Source organism: Equus caballus, chromosome 1 (assembly GCF_041296265.1).
Source record: "Equus caballus isolate H_3958 breed thoroughbred chromosome 1, TB-T2T, whole genome shotgun sequence".
Lineage (NCBI taxonomy): Eukaryota > Metazoa > Chordata > Mammalia > Perissodactyla > Equidae > Equus > Equus caballus.
Genome location: NC_091684.1, coordinates 19894695 through 19917332, shown reverse-complemented (window position 1 = coordinate 19917332; position 22638 = coordinate 19894695). Strand labels below are relative to the sequence as shown.

General features: G+C 35.1%; 1 protein-coding gene across 6 annotated transcripts in view; it reads left to right on the top strand.

Moving 5' to 3' along the window:
* Positions 1-22638, top strand: part of VTI1A (vesicle transport through interaction with t-SNAREs 1A) — a 342609-nt gene that overhangs the window by 65224 nt on the left and 254747 nt on the right. For 3 of the 6 annotated variants that reach the window (XM_014733066.3, XM_005602229.4, XM_070220515.1), the window contains exons 4-6: positions 9997-10074; positions 16414-16434; positions 21170-21254. In XM_014733066.3, the coding sequence (XP_014588552.1) occupies positions 9997-10074; positions 16414-16434; positions 21170-21254 (184 nt within the window). The remainder of the gene's footprint in view (positions 1-9996; positions 10075-16413; positions 16435-21169; positions 21255-22638) is intronic. The other 3 variants (XM_001498407.6, XM_014733068.3, XM_070220523.1) reach the window with 1 other exon arrangement.

Here is a 22638-nt window from a genome sequence, read left to right as displayed (position 1 = left end):
TTATCTGGGGAGACTATGTGCACAGTAACACTATACGTCAAATTAGGAAAAACAGGAAGAAGAGCAGTATATAGGAGAAAGAATTATGCCTCACTTTGTCTGTTAAGTCTGAGATGTTTTTAGGTTATCTAAGACACCCAGTGGGAATTAGATTTGTGAGCAGAATAAGCAGAAAACATGTTTTTCCCAGCCTCTTGGTAGTAGTTAGAACAATGGGTATAGATGAGATCATTTGGATGAGTGAGAAGAGGGCTAAGGGTGGAGACGTAGTGCATATTGAGAGAGAAGTTACGATGAAGGAGACTGAGAAGGAGGCACCAGAAGGATAGGAAGAATTCCAAGGGAGGGTGGTGCCGTAACTGCTAAGGAGGAAGTGGGCAACAATGTCAGATGCTATTGAGAGGTCAAATGAAAAAAGGACTGAAAAATGGCCATTGGAGCCAAAGTTGGTACAATCTGAGCAACAAAATAAATAAAGTGGTATTGGATTATAAATCAGAGTATAAAATGAATATCCGTGAGTTCATACTGACATCAATAAATGATTGAATAATGATTGAGTAGACAGATCTCCTATGCAGAAGAATGCCAAATAATTTATGTAGATACTTCCTCTTCAAGGAAGTGGAGCATAACTCCTCACTCTGTAAACATGGGCTGTACGTAGTGAGTACAGTATGGGAAGAGGAAAAAGAGTAGCTTTACAGTGGAGAAAGCTGACAAACACTACTTCAGCCAGATGATCGAGGTCAACATCAACAGTGATAAGTCATGTCGATGGTATGTACCTTCGATTTGATGTGATGAATACGGCACTTTATCTCTCTGGTCATCCTCGCAAAAACATAACCTCAGTCTGGTCATGGGAAGAACAACAAACAAATCCCAATTGAGGGACATTCTACAAAACACCTAACCAGTACTCTTCAAAACCGTCAAGGCCATCAAAAACAAGAGAAGTCTGAGAAATTGTCACATCCAAGAGGAGACCAAGGACACATGACTGCTAACCGTAACGTGGAATCGTAGATGGTATCCTGGAACAGAAAAGGAATATTAGGTACTAAGGAAATCTGAAAAAAGTATGGACTTTAGTTAATAATAATGCGATTTATTAATTGTGACAACTGTACCACATTAACGTAAGATGTTAATAATAGGGAAACTGGATGCGGGTTATATGGGAACTCTGTACTATCTTTGTGGCTTTCCTGTAAATCTATAACTATTCTAAAATAAATGGTTTGTTTAAAAAATGGCAATGGCTTTGTCAACTAGGAAGTCACTGGTGATCCTGGGGAGTCCTGTGGCATGGTAGGAAAGCATCCAGTTTGCTGTAAGTTGAGAAGCGGCTGGGACATGAATAAGTGGAGTTAGTGTTTGTAGAGTACTCTTTCAAGAAGCTTGGCTAAGAAGGGAAGGATAAAGAGAGGTTGAGCACTGGCTGAGGAGAGTAGTATAGGGTGAAAGAACATTTTAAATATATAAAGCTGGAGTACACTTAAATATGTTTATATCCTTAAAAGAAAGAACCAGTAGAGTGACACATTGAAGATAGAAGGGACAGAACATTCAATTGATGAAGCAGAGTCCATGTGTAGGCAGGATATTATTCTATTCAACTGAAAATGGGAAATCTTTTAGGAAGAATATGTTGTTTATGAATCAGGTATGTATATTTATATTTACTTTATTATATATTATAGTTTTGGGTCACTCTGATATAGAACTAATCTTCAAAATGTTTCCATAAAGAATTTGGGCTCAGGGCTGGCCCGGTGGCATAGTGGTCAAGTTCGCATGCTCCGCTTCAGCAGCCCAGGCTTTGCAGGTTTGGATCCTGGGCTCAGACCTCTACACTGCTCACCAAGCACGCCGTGCTCTGGTGGTGTCCCACATACAAAATAGAAGAAGATTGGACAGATCTTAGCTCAGGGCCAATCTTCCTCACACACACACAAAAAAAAATGAGGCTCAAAGAATTTTGCTTTATTGCCTAAACATTACAGTTTTATTGGCTATATTCATAAAGCCTTAAAAGGCATATTGTACATCTCTGAATTATGAGCACTATAACCTCACTATAACACAGTGTATTCTATAATAAAGAATCTGGACAGCATGGGTCCAAAAGTAAGTACCAGAAAAAAATATATATAAAAATTGTCTGCCTATAAGATAGCTGGTTTCCATCTAGAATTTTAGAGTAACTGTATAGGGAGTCACCAGATCCAATGGATAAGCAAGCAGTTCTTAACACATCTTAATAACTGGTGTGGCTCCTCTCCTGCCATGTGGCTAAATTATTGTTGCTTTATGGTGCAGCCTTTGAAAATTAATCTTGAAACATATCTAAGTTACATCCATAGGTGGGGTTATGACTCACCTCTGAGATCAGATGTTTTATTCTGTCAAATAAAACATTCTATCTTAAGCCTTTGTCACCCTTGAACTTTCAAATTTATTGTTGTCAATATTCCAGATGTTGGCAACAATATATAAGTAAAGGTTTGTTTTTTGTTTGTTTATTTTGAAGGAGGGTGACAGGAAACAAAATTTACAGATGAATCAACTTTCTAGCTGATGACAAATTCATAGAATTAGGCAAATTATGCAGCCAACCCTGCCAGGGGAATGAGTGATGGGACAACCCCAGTCTGTCTTGGTGTCAAGATTCTATCCTTGTTCTACCTGCTCCTTCTCAGGTGTGTGGCCTTGGAGAGATCACCCATCTAGCTTAGAACTCATCTCTAAATATGTAAGCTGGTCTAGATCATGCCTCATGTAACTGTCAACTGCAAGATTCAGTCATTTATGTGATACCTCAGTATCAGTTACACAGACTCCTCAGGATCATTTGTTCTTGGATGTTGAAATTAATTGAAATTACGGCTATAGACAGATTTTCAATGAATGATTCTTTTTCCTTCCTAATGCTAAGTATATTATGTAGGGAAAGCTGGATACAAATTAATTATATAAATTTATATACTTTACTTCAGTAGTTCTTTTAAAACTACAAATGAAGCATCTGTTACATAGCATTCATTTGTCAGAGTATCATTTTCCAGTGGGAGTATATAGGGTATTTATATATCACTATCAAACCAAATAATGAACATTTTATCATTTTGATTATTTCAAGCATAGTCTATAGGGCTATTTTATTTTATATTCACAAAGTCTTTAAAGAATTAAATTTCCTATACTGCATACTTAGACTATTCCAGATGTTGACAACAACATCTGGGCATTCTATCATGAGCTGATTTTCTGAATGAAGTAACTTAATTATTGATTGACAAGCTAACATGATATAAGACACAGCCACACTGTGTTCAATAGCAGTGTCAAAGTTGTAAACTACAAGCATGTGCAAGTAAGTGGGGCCACGATACTAATTCAAGTTGCATTTTGAAACGCTAGTGCTAAACTTAAATTTCAGGCTTAAGTTTAGAAATGCTGGAGGAGGAAATGAAGAAGTGCAGTTACACGATTTCTGGGCTCTCTGTTTTGCAAACCATTAAATGATGTAGCAGCAATGTGGTCAGAGTTCCGACTATAAATAAAAGTCTATTCTAGCATTGTGAAGCACCAATAGAGTTATTATTCCATATGGATTGCATATGGATTTATGTGAGTCAATATGTGTAGATATACATATATAACCTCATCATATGCATATATCATTCATATGTGATATTATAGCTAAATTTTAAAAAATAAGAGAAAATGTGGTATAATTTATCTTACTATTTACAGCCAAAACATAAATATCCATTTCAAACGTGTAAAATATTTTTGAAAGTACAAGCAAAAATAATAAATGAGTGATTATAACAGAAAGATGTTAGTATTTAAATTTATTTCAAAAAAAATTTAAATATCTTTTCCTGGTATTACATACTCAAGAACAATGGGTTATTTCACTGTTCTTACAGTAACCTGCTTTTCCAACTGGTGGTAGCCTAGCAGCAGAGCGTGTTAGTATTTTCTTTCTGGTGGCTTGCATATGGTCCATTGGCCATGAGTTTATGATAGAGAGAAAGTGTGCTTCCCCTTTATTAACGCTACAGTATTGGTGACATGTGGCATGTGCACTTTCCAGCGAATGAGCTTGACCTTTAACTCTAAACAGTCCCTTGAGCAAGGGCAAGCCATGTTTAGAGGAATGATTACTTAGACGAAACAGATTGGAACTTAATTTTTCTAATGACATTAAAGAAATGCAGTAAAGTTTTTCCCATTGAAAGTTGTCCAAAAATTGTAGCACCATAAAATAGGGAATTGGGCAAAACAATGTAGTGGAATTACTGGGTTAAATAACATGAACTTTTTAAAGCTACTTTTGGTATCATTTTCTAGGAAGGATGCACTAATTTATACTCTTAGCCATGTATGTGTACTGGTTTTATTGCAAACTTTCCAATATTATCAACTGATATTTAGTTGCACATCCTTTGCAAGGTGTCCATATCCAAGGTATTTTGATAGATTTCCATTTGTTTGTAATATTTAAATCCTTACAATAGCCCTGGGAAATAAATATTACCACCATTCTTTGAGAGATTGAGGAAACTAATATTCAGGAAACTTAATTTGACCAAGATCATATATTGAAATGTTATCTCTGTTCTTTTTTTCTCAGTGCCCTGTGCTTTTTTGTCCTAACAACTTTCCAGGGGTCAATTTACCTAACGGTTTACTTTTCCTTTACTTAAATCATGTAGTATGATATGTTTTAATCTTGTCACCTTCTACTAGAAATTAATACAGCACAGAGAACAGTGTGATAAACAAAATTTCATAAATTCCTTTTTATTGTTTTCACCAAAATTTAAGTTTTCTGAATTGATGAGCCTTTTTAAGTCCTGGGTCAGAGGTGTAGTGATGAAAAGCTGAAATTGGCCATGGACAAAGAGAAGTGAGGTTAAAAATGGAATGCTTTGTGTCAAAGATAGATGCATTTTAGAAAATGCCATCTGGGCATTACAGAAGTATGATATTATTTAATTAGAACCAGATAAAATTAAGTAAGAAATGAATGCCAGCAATTATATGACTAGCTAATAAATATAATTTCATGGTATTCTGTAGATATCCCAAAGTGTTAATTATAACAGGAGCAGTTAAATTCTTTAGAGCAGTTAAATTCTTTGGCTATGAAAGCATGAGAGTTTTTAATAGATGTATCACCTGGTAACCTTGGGCATTATTAAATATATGGAGACTGAAAGACATGGTAGAAGCAATGGAAAAGTCTGGCCAGACTGGGTAATTTGTTTTAGACCTATGGAGAAATCTATTAACCATTTCTTCTATAGACCAATTTGATTAGGAAGTAGGACAAGCTGTTCTTTCATTACTTACTGCACTTTGTATCAATTATTTGGCTGTCTGCAGCACATAGATTAGAATAAAGGGCTTTCTTAGTGTTTGTGAATGTTGTGGATTGCTGATTAGTAATTAAAGTACTGAATGAAGAAAATTAGGCCAAAATTGAATGGGAATGAGAAAGTCTTAATTCTGTGATACAGATGTTAGAAACAGATTGTCTTGAGCAGCCCATTCAACATAGTGACATTCTGCATACCCATCGAGTGTTTGCCTCCCATGTAAAACTCAAGTCGAATGCCTTAGAGATGGTTTCCTCTCCCATGCCTTGTGATGTAGCTGTATGGGTATTAATTTAGTGAAATATCCTGTCTGCCAGGTGTGGGAACTAGCTGATTTTATTGTAATACCAGATCATTACTTAATTCATATGCAACAGTGTGCAGCACATGGAAAGCATTATAAATCTATTTACAATGTGGCTGGTCTGATGATAACATTGTATTAAATTCCCAGGTGAGGCAATTTAAGCAATTGCTTTGCCATGTGCACGCCATGGAAATTAAATTCTCATATACGCTTAGTAATAAACCAACTTCATTGTTATGCTTACGCTCGCGGTGGGTTGTAGAATCCTCATTCTGGTTACGTATACCCTGTTTCACATGTAGAGTCATACAGGAGGTGGAACCACAGATCACAGCTCTTAATGAGTTTAAGCTAAGTTAATTCATTTTGTTTCTAGTTTAGCAGTGTCTGTCCAGGAACATACTCATTTCAGTTGGGAAATGTTAAGTCTTGGGTCAAGTAGATAAATTGTTGCAAGCCAAATTTCCAGAGAGAACTGAGCAAGTGTATTTGTTTGAACTTGCTTTAAGAAAATTAGCCAATCAGTATGCAAAAGTTCTGTTCATATACTGAGTGAAAACTGCTTGGAATTGAAATTCTCGCTTTCATAACTAAAGACTCACGTTCGTCATCAGTTTATAATAGCCATTGCAACTTTGTGCATCTAACTTCTTAGGGATAACAATCAGTTGTTAATTTGTCATATTTTTTCTATAGTTCACATTTGGTCTGTATATTTTTCTGTCCAGCTGTGTCTCGTCCACCTAAGTGTATAAATTAGAATAAGTTTTACACAAACACACAACTAAAAGTGAGGAATGCTCTTGTATTTAACATTGTATGTGTGTGTGTGTGTGTGTGTGTCTGCATGTGGCAGTATTGTCACTTGAAGCTTTTCCACCCTTATGGTACAGACCCTAAATTGCAATAGATTACAAACTGCGGAGAGCTTCTGTCTTCTCCAGAAGCCACACATAAAGCACCAGTAGACAGTGGTAACTGACAACTAAGACTAAAAATGTTGACAATTTCTTGATTTGCCTGGTTAGCTTATGTATAGAAGTCATTAACTATTTATAAAATGCATTATGAATTGGGTTCCTTCAAACTGTAGCTGAGTGTGTGACATTTCCAGCTCAAATTCTCATGCTTGCATTTGGCTAAAGTACAGATTTTATACAGTTGACAATAAAGTAAAAATAGTTTATCAAGATACAGTAGATGCTTCAGTTTCATTAACTTTGAATCTTCCAAATTAAAGTATGACATAGTACTTAATAAAATAAAGTGAAGTTTTTAAAAATTCCATAAAAGGTAAAATAATTTACTGATGTTTTGGAGGAAAATTATCCATAGAATAAGCAGTTTGTCATTCAAAGGAATTTGCCTTTTTTGGTATTCAATTCATTTAGTGATGATCCTACAGGTTAAATTATGGTTGATTACAATCAGCTTACTTAAAATTTCAAACCATAAAAAATTAGGAGAAAATACCAATGTCAGGCGTTTAAATATAATTCTTAATAAAGCAAAGTTTTGATTTTTAAAAATTTTTGTAAAATGATACTTGAGTGTAAAGAGTTCAGTTGTCAGCATTGGTTTGTCATTTTCATGAGGAATAATTTCTGATATTTAAAATGAGTTGTCTTTTCGTTCTTCAAGAGAATTCAGTGCCATCAGAGAACATTTTGTAAACTCAGTGTATCATTTGCTCAATTACAGCCAGAAAGCCATCCAAATGACCAGTTTTTACCATCCCAATGTAAAGAATGACATTTATGGGGACCACCCTTCAACTGTGGATAAATCTTTAGTTCCCCTATTACTGAGCATGCACACTGTTAATTGCTGGTTTTCAAAAGCAATGGATTCTAACCAAACAAGATTAGATATTTAGGGATTTACGTTTACAATTTTCTTCTTCTTTTGAGGTATGGTAAATCAAAATAAGAATATAATGTAATTGAACAATCTATGCCAATTTGTTGGCATTTTGGTGAAAAAAGGGAAAAACAAAAACAATCTCCATATGATATTCTTGCATACTGTGGAATGCTTTAGTCCCCCATAGTGATGAAATGAATAATTAAAAAGGCAGCTCTGATACCACAGCCTGTTTAAAGGTTCTCATTTCCTTTAATGCTGTAAAATACTTTTGCTTAGCTAGTTTGAAACTTCTATAGTGGGGATCTCCAAATGGGCAAAAGAAAGGTTTGGCTTGATCTAAATATTGTTGTAAGGCCATGAAGTGTACTGTCCTTGTAATTTAGCATTTTTCAGTGCAATTCTGTATGAAGTCAATAGAAATAGCTAATTAATAGTGGCTTCAGTAAATACAATAAGGAAACCAGGTTTGAAGTAGTTTGCTGTTTGTCGGGGTAAGAAGTCTGGCATATTCACAGTTGAATGAATTGGGTCACTCCTGAATTGTTAAGACATCTGATATAGTTGTCATTACTGACCTCAGGCTAATGACTTAACTTTTCTACTTTGTCTTCTCTGCAGCATTGTTGGTGTTATTTATCTACCCACAGTCTCACTGCATTTGCTAAAGTGTAAGATATACATTTGTGGCAGGGAAGGGGGCCTTGGGGTGGAGACTCAAGGCAGGGAAGGGATGCCACCATCTCCTTTTGCACTTTTTGTTACCTTTTTCCTGAGTGTATCCAGAGGGCGCTAACACAGTGAGGAAATTCTGTGTGGTAAATTGAGCACTGAGCTGTGAGTCAGGACCACAACATACTGGTCTCAGTTTAACCAAAGCTACCTTTAGAACTCCGTGAGACTGAGTTGTTTTTGTTTTTGTTTTTTTTAAATAAAGGGGTGTCTAGATTAATTTATTTTTATTTATACTCCATTCAGCCCTTTTCAACTGGCTTCTGCCAGAGAGTTAAGCCCTAATGCCCTAAGGCTTCTGTTCTATGTAATGAACTAAATTCTCTCTTATGTACCATCCTTGGGAGAATTGAGAAAATAGATGCTGAAATAATTTTCTGTGTTTTGTCATTCAGATAAGGAATACCAATTGAGAAAGGCTGCAGCTTTCAAATGATTTAAAATCTATTGGTTTTTCTTGTTGAAAGTCCTTTTAAATTCTAATATAATATGATTTTTACGTCTAAGATATTATGATCTCTAGGTGGCAAAGCAGTGTTACTCATTTACTAGTTTAAAAATCTAATCAAAAATCTTGTTGAGTTCTAGTCATGGATTATGGATAGTCTTTTTAAAGTACAATAATTTTTCAGATTGTAGTTGAACAGGTAAGAAATTTTAAACCTTAAACCGTAGACTCCAAGTGAGAAAAGATTACTGTTTCCCACTGCCATTTTTTAATTGACTGATTTTGCTTAGTTAGTTCAGAAGCAGAAAAGACAGCAAAGTAACCTGTAAATCTGCATTTGAGTCTGCAATAGTGATGCTGAAGTAAGATCTGAGGACAGCACTCTGGCTTCACAACTAATTTCCAGAGCCTTTTAGCTTTTAAAAATGTGTGTACATTTAGACAACCTGGATGATTCATGAATTACTTACAGACATATCCCTCTGACTTTACAGGTAAAGGAGATTTCTTGTAAAACAAAATTTTAGTGTGTGAAACGTTGACTCATAGCCCACTTGTCTTTATTTGCTGGGATTGGGGAATTTAATTTGTTTTCACGCACACACACACACACACGCACTCCCATTACTTTTCCCTAGGCCATTATTTATAGGGGACTTGGAGATATTTAAATTATTGTTTGGAAATGGGATGGGCTTTTAAATTCCATTTCTTTCTGGTTAGTAACATCACAATAATGAAGGAAATACAGATGTACTATTTTCCAGGCATTCTAGTGTATAGTTGCAGATATAAGATTATCCTAGAATTAGAGATTTTAAAAGATTTATATTGTATAGTGCCTTTCCTGCCACAATATTAAAGACCCCCATATACTCTTGTTTTAATTGTAATCTGGTGAGTTTTGCAGATTATACAGCTCTGTAGCAGTCTTTCCTTCAGTTTAGTGGTCTTATTTGAATGACTATATATGGAATAATATACCAGTTTGGATCCGTTTGTGAATATTAATAGAGTACTTCCACAATGCAGAGTTTTCTTTCATTATTGGCACTTGAAAAACTTCTAATTTACATTAAACTTTGCAAGTTCAAGAACTTTACACAACTTTGGTTTGCAGATTTTAGCAAATAGGTTTCCATTAGGGGGCTCTCGAGGTTTGAGATGATCAGCCTTGATACCAATAATGCTTCGAAGCCTTTACTTTCCAACGTTCATCTTGCTCTCTCCCTTTTTGTTTTGTTTTATAGAAAAGGTCACGGATCGCCTACAGTGACGAAGTACGGAATGAGCTCCTAGGGGATGATGGGAATTCCTCAGAGAACCAGGTAGAATGCTAATCAGGAAGGCCCGGTGGGTGGCTGGAGGGTGAAGGAGGTCACTGGCACACTGGGCTCTCAAGCTGCTCCTTAACAGTATTAGCAGCAACTCATGTGGAAGCGATACTGTTTAATGCAAAGCTGGAGTCTTAATCAACTTCAAAATGTTTCTTGGAGATCTTACATTTAACCCTTTACCTTGTGATCACTGTCTGCTATCTTAAAAAAAATCTTTTCTTCTCTTTTCTTTATTATTTAGTACTTAAGGAGTAACTTGAAACACACTGTTTGCAGACAAAGCCAAGGTCTTCACCTCAAACACATGTAAAAGGAATAAAAAAGTACATAATGCAGCTTTGATAATAATGCAGTATAATTAAATCAACACTTGCAGCAAAACAAATGAAAGTAGAGCTTTCAAAATTCAACAGGGCAGCTCCGTCTCCTATTGTGCAGCTTCTTAAAAATACATTCACCAAAATGCAAATTGTAAGCACCAGTGTGGAACTTGGATACTCATATAGAGGTCCTGCCTCTGTCAAATAATAATAATAATATTAATAATAATACTAGGAGAAGTCTTTTTGCAGTTTAAGATCTGCACAGGCAAAAAACAAGATCGAATTTCTTCTTAAAAGGGTCGTACAACTTGGCTGTCAGTTCTCATTGGCTCACACAATAGTGTCATGAGTTTAATTACTTATCCCACTTCTTTCTTTGAATTAATGCTACAGACTTCATTAATTCATAATGAAAAGATAATATATCTGACTTTAAAAAATGTTTCAAGAACCTCAGTGTAGAGATGACTCTAAAAATGTCTCAAACAATTAGTGACCGATTCTCTGACACTTTACAAAAACAAATGATAGGTAACTTCAGAAACAAGACCTAAAGGTGTTTATTAATTTTACTTCAACAAGTATCGTAAAGATCTCTACTCTGCCTAAATAAAAAGGAACATAAATCATTCAGTGAGTAAACCAAAATTTTAATGATAGTGAAACAATGTATCAATACACATTATGAACATTGCATAATTGTATTTACCATTTCAAGTAGATTATATTATAGGTCTATATATGCCGAAACTGTATTACTCTCTATGATAATGCAAATATTATAAACAGAGATGTTGCTTATGTGATTAAGGCTTCCATCCACCCATCCCAAAAAAGGGAGAAGAATCACTGGGCTGATTATGTTTGTTTTTGGAAAGATCTCACCTCCTCCACTATTTGGATGTTGTCAGCTTGAGTTCAGACATGTTAACACATTAAGATTTGACTTGGGATTCCAGCTTCCCTGACTGAAATGTGAGAATAGCTGAGGGAAACAATATAAGGAGCACATCAAACATAAAAGGATGATGTGATAAAGGGGTTTTACTCATACTAGATTAAATAATGTGGGGATGAGAGAAAAAAATGCTTTTTTGCTATTTTAAGTGAGATTTAGATTGCTCATACCTCTTGAGTGAATGAATCATAATTTTATTTCCTATCTTTGCTGCAAAAAAGCATTACTTTTTTGCAAAAAAAAGTGAATGCATAGCTCCCATGTCAATTCTTTAAAAAGCCATAGATCTTTCCCTCATTTGAAACTACTGCCTAATATAGAGGAACTAGGAAGGAGGTGTTCCTGTCTAGCTCAGACTCCTTTATTGTAATGGATGTTGTAGTCCTGTCACAGGGATCCTTTTTTTCTTTAAGCATGTTCACTTCTCTTAATGGACATTTTCTGTGCCTCAAACATTTGCCTTATGCACATATACGTATGATTTTTTTATGCCTAAAGAAAAATATTCCACAAAAATAGATTGAGTTCATATATTCTGAATTTTTCAAATTATCTTCCTGTCACTTTAAAGTGATTACGCAGAGATTTCCCCTGGACTTGTATAAATCAAACTTACAAATTCTGAAAGTGCTTGGAGAACCTGAAGTTTGGTTGTAAGGAGCTGTCACTTCAATAAATAGAGTTTGATAAATTATAGTCATGAGACTGTGTAACTGTTAGATTATTACTTACACGAACTTTTCAGTCTAAAATTTGAATTAGGTTTGAAAGTTCAAAGGGACCACAGTTAACTTTTTGGATATTTTGTTACCAAATGTAGCAAAATTTCCCTATCACAATGAAGTCATTAAATTTTGTTTTGAGGCTCTTTATCATATAATAGGAATCAAAATCCCTCCAATCACAACACATCCCTAACCAGGAATGGTCACTTGAGAATAACTCTTTATTCTGCATCAGTGTTCATCCAGATGATGGAATCAAAACAAGATGCCCTTTTTTATAAAGACAGAAAAGATTTTAAGTTGGCTCTTCATGTTAATTTTTGTAGCTCAGTGACTGAGAAGATAGTTTTTTCTGGGTAGGATTACCTATAATTTATATAAGAAAATATTTTCTGCCCACAAATGTTTATTTTCAAGTTAATTATTGATAAATTGATTTTCAGAACTTCTTGGCTGTGTAATATTTATGATAAATTTTTAATATATACAGAGAAAACTTGGAGATAAACAAAATGACAAAAATAGCAATATTTGTTTCATTGTAATTGGGATATATCTCAATTTCCAAAAATTGTAGATCAGAAGAGGAAAATCATAAAGAATTCATAGCAATGGTTACAGATAGGTAAAATAAACTAAGTGCTGACTAGTTATTTTCGATGCAGTATATACATCCTCCCTATAATGGCTTCTTTGAGGAGATTTAGACAAATGTGAATGCCATAGCTATTATTTCTCATTCTGGTTATTTACAGTGCATTTTTTGAGGCATCTAAAACCTACCTGTTTATCCACATAGTTATAATCTGCCAATTAACTATAAAGTATATTAATTTACTCATATATATAAACATTTCTGCCATGATTAGAAATGTCAAGATTTCAGAAATTAAGGATTTTTCAAATGCATCTTTATTGTCCCTCATACAGTACACAATTTCATTTAATTCCAGATTAACTACTTTGTATAAATTCATTTCTGATTCTTATCCATTTCATACACTCAAGTATAGCTCATCTCTGATTTACAAAGAGGGGACAGAATTACCTACCTTGCACATTTGAGTATTGTTGGGTCATTATCTGTTGTCTTAGGTATTATCATTCTATTCTTTTAAAATATCCTATTTTCCATTTCATATGGCAACATTTTAATTTTTGAGAGTTGTTTTTGAAATATAGTGATGCTATATTTAGAGTGTATTTAGAGTGAAAACTTTAACAGTCGTTAACTTGATTTAGTTTCATGAAAACCATTCTCAGAAAAGGAAAAAAACATAGAATTAAATCCCCTTCATATTGGAGTATGATAATGGACCAAATAAAATGTTCCAAGCTCTGCTTTTGAACCCTAATAGTCTCTCAGTTTTCAGATGCAAAATTACATTGATCAGTGAATAAATTTGAGTAAATCCTAAATAGAAGGTTTAAAATATACATCAAGAGTAGGATATTTCTAAACGTGCCGAAATTTTTGTGGTAAGGCAATATTCAGTAGATATGATTGCTTAATTTTTTAATATGAGGTTCTCTTTAAGTTCCGATTTGGGCTTGCTGTGCATAAAGTGTGTCAAACTTCAGCTCCAGACCAGGGGGTGAAGTCGGTCAATTTAATTCCCCAAGATCTAAAGAAGGTCGGTATCATTTCATATAGCCCTGGCAGAGCAGATCATTACCAGGCACAAATCTGTTCGTTACGTGCTGAGGGTTTATAGCAAAATAAATAGACTGTCATCATAAGTTCAGAAAATTGTATGTTCGACCCACGATAATGTGTAAAGGGCGTTTAATAGAGTTCAGCATTTATTCGTTATCTGTATGCGGGCAGAGACGGCAGTCGCGTTATCAGCTTTAAAAAAAATTCGGTAGTTCTGGGGGTCACATGACGCACCTCACACATGGAGGCGCGCGCGCATGAACCCTCACATGCTCTGCAGTGCAGTTTGATTTTAGTCACAGCAGAAGGCTTAGCCACAAGAGATTCCACTGGTTCAAACCAGCGTAAACCAGATTTTTTCAGCCCACAAAGGAACAGATTACCTCTTGTATCAAATTCTGCATTGGGGAAAAAAAAATCTTTGTTTCAAAAAAGATGTTGATTATCATAACTCAACATGGAGGCATGGCACACTTTCATGTCGCCCATGATGGAGCTAGAAACTCGATAAAATACGAAATCACTACTTTCAACCTAGTCTAAGCATTGTTAATTTTCAAAAATAAACCATCTTTTGTTTACTTGAATGAAAACTCTCGGCCTAACTAAAAAAAAAAAAAGATAAAGATTAAAAACCCTCCCATTACCTAGCTTAGCTACAAATCCGGTGTAGAGCTTGAATGCAGCCATGCAGCACAAACAAGATAGAACGTTTTTTGTTTGGAACCTATTGAAAAAACAAATGGGTAGCATTTTTAAACACTCATTGATTATGGCAGGGTGGCATGCCCCAAATGGTCTCTATTGCTGAGGAGTAGTTTTAAACTTTGGCCCCTTAAGTATCATAGTCAACTGAAGAAGGGTGCCCCCAGAAAGAAAAGATAGCTGTGCGATCAATTCCCAGATCGTCTCTTTCTGAGAATTAATGTTTGCCTTTTTCTCCCATGATGTTCGGATAGCAAAGAGACAGATTCCGATATATGATAGACCAGGTATTTTAGTTTAAAATTTTACTTCTTCTGGGGAAGAATAGTAACTTTTCACATGAAATGATGAGATGCTTTATTCATACCCATTGGAGGATTGCTGAGAGAGTGTGTATTAATTAAAAATAATGACAACTTCTTGTATATTTTGAAAAGATGATATTCAAAGTTTCATTTTCACTAAATGCAGTGAGACATTATGTAATAGATTCTGTACTCTTTTTGTAAAAGATTCATAACAATTTTGAAATCTCATTCTTTTGTTCTTGAAATAGTTTTCATATAACAAATGAAATGACAGAATAAGCTGGAATGCATACTGCCTTCCTTGAATTGGAGACAAAAAAAGCATTAAGCATTGAGAAATCCGGGCTATAGTAAACATGATACTTTTAGAGAGACTTAAGTGAGCAATTCATGGCACGTTTCTCCCAAAGCAGTACTTTAATTTATTGGCCTGCATATGTCAAGTGTTATAACAGATGTGCTAGATATTTGGATGTTTAAAATTATCAGTTGTAGATCTGAATTGCTGAGGATGCAAATTTCAGACCCAGAATGTGGTTTACAGTCTCTTACACCATAGGTTTCAGTTTCTATCATTGCAGAAACTATGGCAGTCATCTCAGGTATACAATGATGTTTGTGGTTTAGAATACTGTCAAACACACATGGACACCCACACACGGAGTGAACCAGATATATGATTATATCCATTGTCTAGTTTTTAAAGAGTTAAGCAACTTGTTTTATCTGTTATATTTGAGGCAAATAGAAAAATGTTTTACAGAGGAGAATTAAAATGTTATCATAGGAGAATTTACTAACAAGTAAAGAGCAGTTTTGGGTTTCTCTTTAGTGAGAACAGACTGCAGTACAAATGAAGTAAGAGAGCTCATTGCTTTGAGATGGCCCAGATTTACAAAAGAAAGAAAATTGAAAAATGAAGAAACTTCAAAAATTGAAATAGAAACACCATGTGACTGCGGTAGCCTCTTAAGCAAAACAAAACCTAGAAGTTAACTCTGATATATACAGTATTTCTAAGGATAGTGAAATATTTTCTGATACTATGTCCTGAATACTGTCAATCCTGGCATGCTTTATTTTCAATTAAAATAATGTTACCTCCAAATGCAATCCTATTACTAGAGTGGGGATAAGTATGTCGTTAACTAACACAGTAGTTTGTTGTTTTAAATACTTATTGGGACAAACGCATGAACTATTAATCATTTTCATTTGTAGGTAAAGTCTGATATCAGTTGTCAAGACTCAAAATAGAGAAACATCCTGAAGACTTGTATATACAAAACCTCTTCAGTGGTACCTTCTTAGAAGAGAGAACAGTAAACTTGTTTTCTTTCTTTATAATATAGACTTCTATGAAGTCGTTCCCCTTTATTTCATGATGGTGTCTTAGATGTACTTTAAAAGAGAATTTCACACTATTCTCTTTGTTTAATGTGACAGTGTGAGAAAGTGATCTTTATTCGTTCAAAAAACTCCGCATGTAGTCTATGTTTAGGTTCTTTTAATGTGTTTGTCTGTGATTTTTAAATGCTAAACATGTAAACAGATAAATTGTCAATGTTAATTCTGTATCCTGTCACACAACTGATCTTTCTTTCCTGCCATTTCTTTCCTTTTTATCTTTTTTTTTGGTGCATTCATGTTGCAGTTGATAAAATTACGTGAAGAGGTGAGTACTTCCTAGCTTGCTTTTTTTTTTTTAATTCTGCTTTTCCCTATAAAATTGAGTTTCTTAATCTGAAGTCAGATCTTTGGGTTCATTTTTCCAGGAAAATCTACACGTAGCAAAAATATTGATTGTATTGCTCAGAAATGTTCTCTGCTGACTATCTTTTTAAAAACAAGTATATCCTAATCATACTTACCACATGATCAGCGTCATTTGTGGGCATCAGAAGAAAATTCATATTTTAAAGGCCAAGACAGGGAGGAAAAATAAAGGACTATCTTAAAACTATACCCAAGTGTGGTTTTAATGTAGACTAACTTCAGATTCATTTTATTCGTATTGGTTTCTCAAAGTCAATATGATTTCAAAATCTTTTTCTGACATTACTTTACTGAAAACTGTTTTTAAATAAACTCCTTTCCCTCACCCAGAATTCTTGGGTTCAGCATAAGATACCATGAATCTATTATCTTTTGGGGGAAACACACATATGGTATAAATGCCCCACTAGTCTGTGTACACAGATACCTAAGAAGAGCCAAAGCTCTCGTCATTGTTAAACACTTTCCTTTTTGTAGGAAATAGCACCCAAGTGAGTTCTCATTTTTCTAAGTTTGCTAGTCTGTTTTATAACACAGCTCTGGACTTTTTTGTGGCCCAGCAAATATTTACAGCAGTGTTTATAATTTTATCCCCATATCAATGAGGAATGTTGAAAGATTCTGTATTTTTTTTAATAAAGCCAGACATATCAAATATGCTTTGATACTCTCTTCAGAGATAGAGTATTACATTTTTTATTTAGTGAGGTTGAGTTTTGTTATTTTTATATTATGGAATAAAATAATGACCCATATTGCAATTTTAAAATTGTCTAATTGCTTATAATAGAGCACTGTGAATTGTTTTTGAGTTTAGCTTGACTGCACTGATTGAGATTTTCATAGCAGTTTTTTTTATCAGTATGTCATCATTCTCTAGGTCATGTGAATGCTAATTTAGAGGTTTATAGTAGTGGTTTTCAACAACTCTTCTGATTTAAGATGCATTAGTGATGTCTTCTCTTAGTAAAAGTAATAATGATGTGTAAAATGAAGGGCAAAAATACACAGAAGCCTCACCCTCCAACCTTTTTGTGTTTCTTTTCTTCCCTACATCTAAGCAGATGTATGTACTGAATGAATATAAACAATTACAGTTTTGATGTATAAAATTATTCTTGAAGTGGGTGATACATCAACATAATTTTTCTGCAGGACAGAATGTCTGCTTGTATGTGTTTGTAGATGCTCATGCTTAGAGAAGAATCTGAATTTTCAAATGTTAGTGGAACTAACAATAGGCTTGAAAACCTCTGTATGAAGAAACGGCATGAAGCTCTTGCCCCTGAACTTAGGAATGAATATAATTAATAAAATCTTGTGTCTGATTACATTCAGCAATTTTGACAGAAGATTTATTTGTGTTAAGCTGAATTGTGTAGACTTAGGAATCTTAATTCTAAAAGCTGAAAACATCACATCTGCATTTCTTTTAAAATATGTTTTATCATCATTTTGTGGCTTAATTCTTTTGTTGTGTCTATAGCAACAGTTTCATCAGTTATGCTTCTGGAATACATGTTACTGTAACCTGTAATGGAATTGTACTTGGAAGAATTAGATCATTCAACTAATAGAATAATATACTCTGAAATATTCTTTTAACAGCCTTTGATATGGATGTAGCATTGGTATTTATAGAATGGGTTACTGTGATGACACTGCATTGGTATATGGTTTGTTCAGAAGAGATTGTGTCTCAGCCTGGATTCTAATAGTAGTCGAACAGGGAATGTACCCCAGATTTCTCCCTTCTACCTAGTCTAAGAAGACAGGCACTCATCTGCTTCAAAATAGGATGTTTTGTTGTGTTTGGAGACAAAGCATGCCCCATCCCTTCCTTGTGATGTGCTTTTCGGGCTCGGTTCTCGGAGCAGGGCATGCTTGGAGGCAGGCTGGTAGAGCACAGGGAGCTGAACTGGTGTTGGCTGTGCCGAGCTCTCCGTTTGAATCCTGCATCTCCAGCTCTCCACATTGCACAGCTCCTCACACGAATTGAGCTCTGTCTGAAGCTCCTGCACAGCTTCACTTACCTGCTTTGAAAAGGGCTGAGAAGAGGGTGAGAGAATGAGTTTGGGATGGAGTGTGGGGGCAAGTTGAAAGCATCAGCTGCTACTGTAGTGTATTTCCTTTCATTTTCAGAGACCAGGGCAATGCACAACTAAGGGAACAATGTAAATAGCACAGCTGTTACAAGAACTTGATTTTAGCTTGACTTAAGCGAAGAGGTTCCAAAATACAAAGTGGGGTCCCGCTGGAAAGCTGCTGGTAAACTGATAGTCCTCTTGTGTGCAGATTTACTCTGATAAAATTGAACTGTCCTGAAGAAGAGTTACTTCCAGTAGTTCAGAATATGCATTCTTTTAAAAAAGTTCTTTTAGAAATTTTGCTCCCCATTGTAGCCATACACTGAATAATCTGATTTGGCTCCCTTTGATAGAATCCCCAGAATCATTCTACATTTAAATGCTTTGTGTTCTACATTACATATTATCATATAATAGACTGTCCATTTCCAGTATTGATCTTTGATTTTTTCTTAATCTATAGTAGCTAAATGTTTTCTTTTAATTTAGAGATTCTATATAATACGAAAATGAACTAAAAATCTTTGTTCTCTTATTCTGGATTAAAATTCAGATTTACTCTTGATTTCACAAATCTGATATCTTTTTAGATAATCACCAGTTTGAAATTAAGTCCTTTGTTAAGGTAGAAAACAATATTCAGAGAAAGGAAGAGCAATTCCTACTCCCAAAACCTGCTTGTAGGGAGAATTAGGAGTAAGAAAGCTATTTTTGACGTGCTGAGTAAAGTGTTTAATTTTATTTAAAAATAGTCATTAATGCCAAACACACAGAGCTCCCCTTAGTTTTCTTTTTTTCAGTTACAGCCTTTAGTGATTTTGCATTTTCATGATATAAGCTTTTCTTCCTTCCTCCCTTTTATTTATTTAGTTTAGTGGGGTTTTTTTTTTTGCAGAGGGAGGGGCAATTTTTCCCTTAATTTCTCCACTGTATATTAGACAGCTCTATTAATTATTATAGACTGTTGTTGCAGCTTTCCTGACCTTCACATCAGGGCCTATCTCTCTGTTCTAAATGCATTGTTTTAATGATTCTCCCCCCTACCACCGCCCTTCCCCCCAAAAAAAATTTCAAGGAAAGCTTTGATGTGGCTTTAGCTGCCTCCAACGTCTGGCCGCATCTTAGATGTGTCACCTATGCCGGGAGGGAATAAGGAAATCACGTTTTGAATGGTAATGATAACATACTAATCACTTCCTTTCTTTGAAGATGGAAGCGAGATATTCTGTCAGCATCCCTGGCTGCTAGAGCTTGGAGGCACTGGTCTAGGTGTATTAGCTTAAGTGTGCATGTCAATACAGCTTGCATCTCCAAGATCCGTGGGGGCTCATTAGAGCAAGGTAGATCGTTTCGACTCGACAGCCACTCAGATAATATGTGTGGCACCTCCTTTTTTATTATTATTAGAAAGCATTGCTTCAATTTTAAATGACATCTGTCAACAACACAAAGTTGTATGAGTTGTGGTTGCATTTTTCTTTCTTTTTGACCAGATACCAAAACTCATTTGAGGGGGAAAGGTACTAATTTATACAAATATATGTATGCATGTACACACACCCAAATATACAGATATGCATATTTATATGCTTTTAAGTATTCTGACGTATGTGTGTCTATACACACATGTTCACATGTTACCCCTTCACAGCCATGATTACCTTATAAATCTGTTTGTCAATCTGAATCAATCCAGTATATGATCATTATAGTTAAAAGAAAAAAAAACCCAGGCTCAATGTAGAAAAGAAAGTTTAGAAGCTGAGATTTGGGGGAAAATCCTCTAATTTCCCCATCAAATATAATATAAAAGAGTATATAACTATTATAATATTAGTTCACCATCTAAAACACTGCATGTCAAAAGTTCACACTTCAGTTTAGTGCCATATATTGGGAATAAACCCACAATTTTGTACATCTGTGTGCATGGAGATACACGTGTCTCTTGTTTCTTGGTAGTTGCCTCGAGTTGTCTTAAAACCAGAACTGCTGTTTAGTATTGTTTTAGCAGCATATGTTGTTCTATATGGCACCTTGCTGTACATCCAAAATTGAGGGACATTCTCTTAAAAATAAAGCGCCTATTTAAAAATTACTATCTGCAGGAATCAGAGGAACAAATAAGGCTTTTAAACGATAGCATTTTGTAAAACATAAATACAAAATAAGGATCATAGATCTATGCAAGTATCTCTTACGTCTACCTCTGCTGAAAAAGGAAAGAACCAGTTGGCTCTGGTCTTCATGCATTTCTCGGTGTTTTGGAGTAAGATTCATTGTGGCCACATACAACATGAGTGCACCTTTTAAAACACAAAAGTGGATGGTCCATACACAATAGATTGATTAGAAATCTGTCTATTTGAAGTGGTTCTCATAATGGAAGATTTGCTAAAAATTATCTATAGTGGGTTGTGACTCCCTTCCCCACCCCCCCCCCCACCCCCCAGAAATGTTAGGGCATACAAAAGCGTTATTTTTTTTTAAGGCAAAAAAAGAACATTGTAGACGACCGTCTGATTTTTTTCCCTTTTTCTTTTTCAGAGGGCACATCTGCTCGATAACACAGAGAGGCTGGAAAGGTCATCTCGGAGACTAGAGGCTGGATACCAAATAGCAGTGGAAACCGGTAAGAATTCTGAGAGTGAGCAAATTGTCTTGCTTATGCACAGCAGTCTTCACAACACATGACATTTCAGGGAAACTTCAAAGGAGGAGCAGAGACAGCAGCCCGAGATGTGGTTTACATATTGGGGAGACAATTGGGAGCTTATTTGCGCTTATCTTTTTTCAAGTTAAAAGGCATGACATCTACTGAAAACAGTTCCTGAGGTTTAAAAGTATACATCTGAAAAGAGATGGAATACTTTGTCTAAATTCTACATTTGTCTTAATATGCAGTTACATGTTGTCAGTTTACCCACCCGCAATGATTGCTAGCACACAGCGCCGTCTCCAGTTGTTTGCTCCTTTACGTGTATTCACATGTGTAAAAATTAATGTTTTAATCAGTCTAAATGATGTGAAGGAGGGGCAAAGAAGTCACGCTACCTAGTTTACCTTGCCTATTTGTCCTGGTATTGAAAATGGTTCCTAATGATCCTGTGTTGTTGTTTTTTTTAAATCCTGAACAGAACCTATAGTCAGATATGGAAAAAAAACAGTCACGGTATACAGCAAGGCTAATGTTCATGATAATCTTATTAGCACTAGTAAATGTTGTCCAAACTTTTGGTTTGAATTAACACTAGTTATTAATTTTAGAAAGCACAGCCCTAATTTGACTTCTAAGACTCATCTACTTAAAATAGACAGGCTTTTTCATTATAAATGTTTCATGCAATGGCTGTTTATTTTTACGTAGAAAATAAGAGTCCATTAACCCCTTTGTAGTCATTAGTTTCTTATTATTTAAGTATCTTTTTTGTTTTGTTTTGCGAAGTATTGATTGTACAGAATCTATTTTACGTATTTTGGATAGTTCTTGCCTAGTATGTAAACCACAAAAATATGTGGTTAACAATATTTCCATCGACTTTTTAAAATTTAGTGTCACAAAAATGTTTATTTTGCAAGAGCAGGTATAATGAAAAGGATTCCAACTAATTTCTTTTGTGACTGGCCAGTGTTTTTTCTTGCCCTGGTCTCATGGCTGTCCTATATTGGCTTGCTTATGTGATGAATTGTAAGAAACTGAATAGGAAGAGCGCAAATGGCATTGGCATTAGAGTGATGGTGAGAAAACTAAAGAAGACCATAAACCCTCCAGGGTTTTTAATAGTATGGGCAGCCCTTCTTTCAGAGGTTATTGGTAGATTGGCCTTCTGCTCTGATGGAATAAAAGCCATTTTCCATTTGTTCTTATTATCATTCTTATTGCCCTTTGAAGAATGTGACTAATGGAAAGAGCGCTGAACATGAGGTCAAAGGACCAGGCTCAAGTTCTGGCTCTTGTTTGTGTGACCTTGAGCAAATCATATAACCTCTCTGAGTCTCAGTGTCTCCTTCAATAA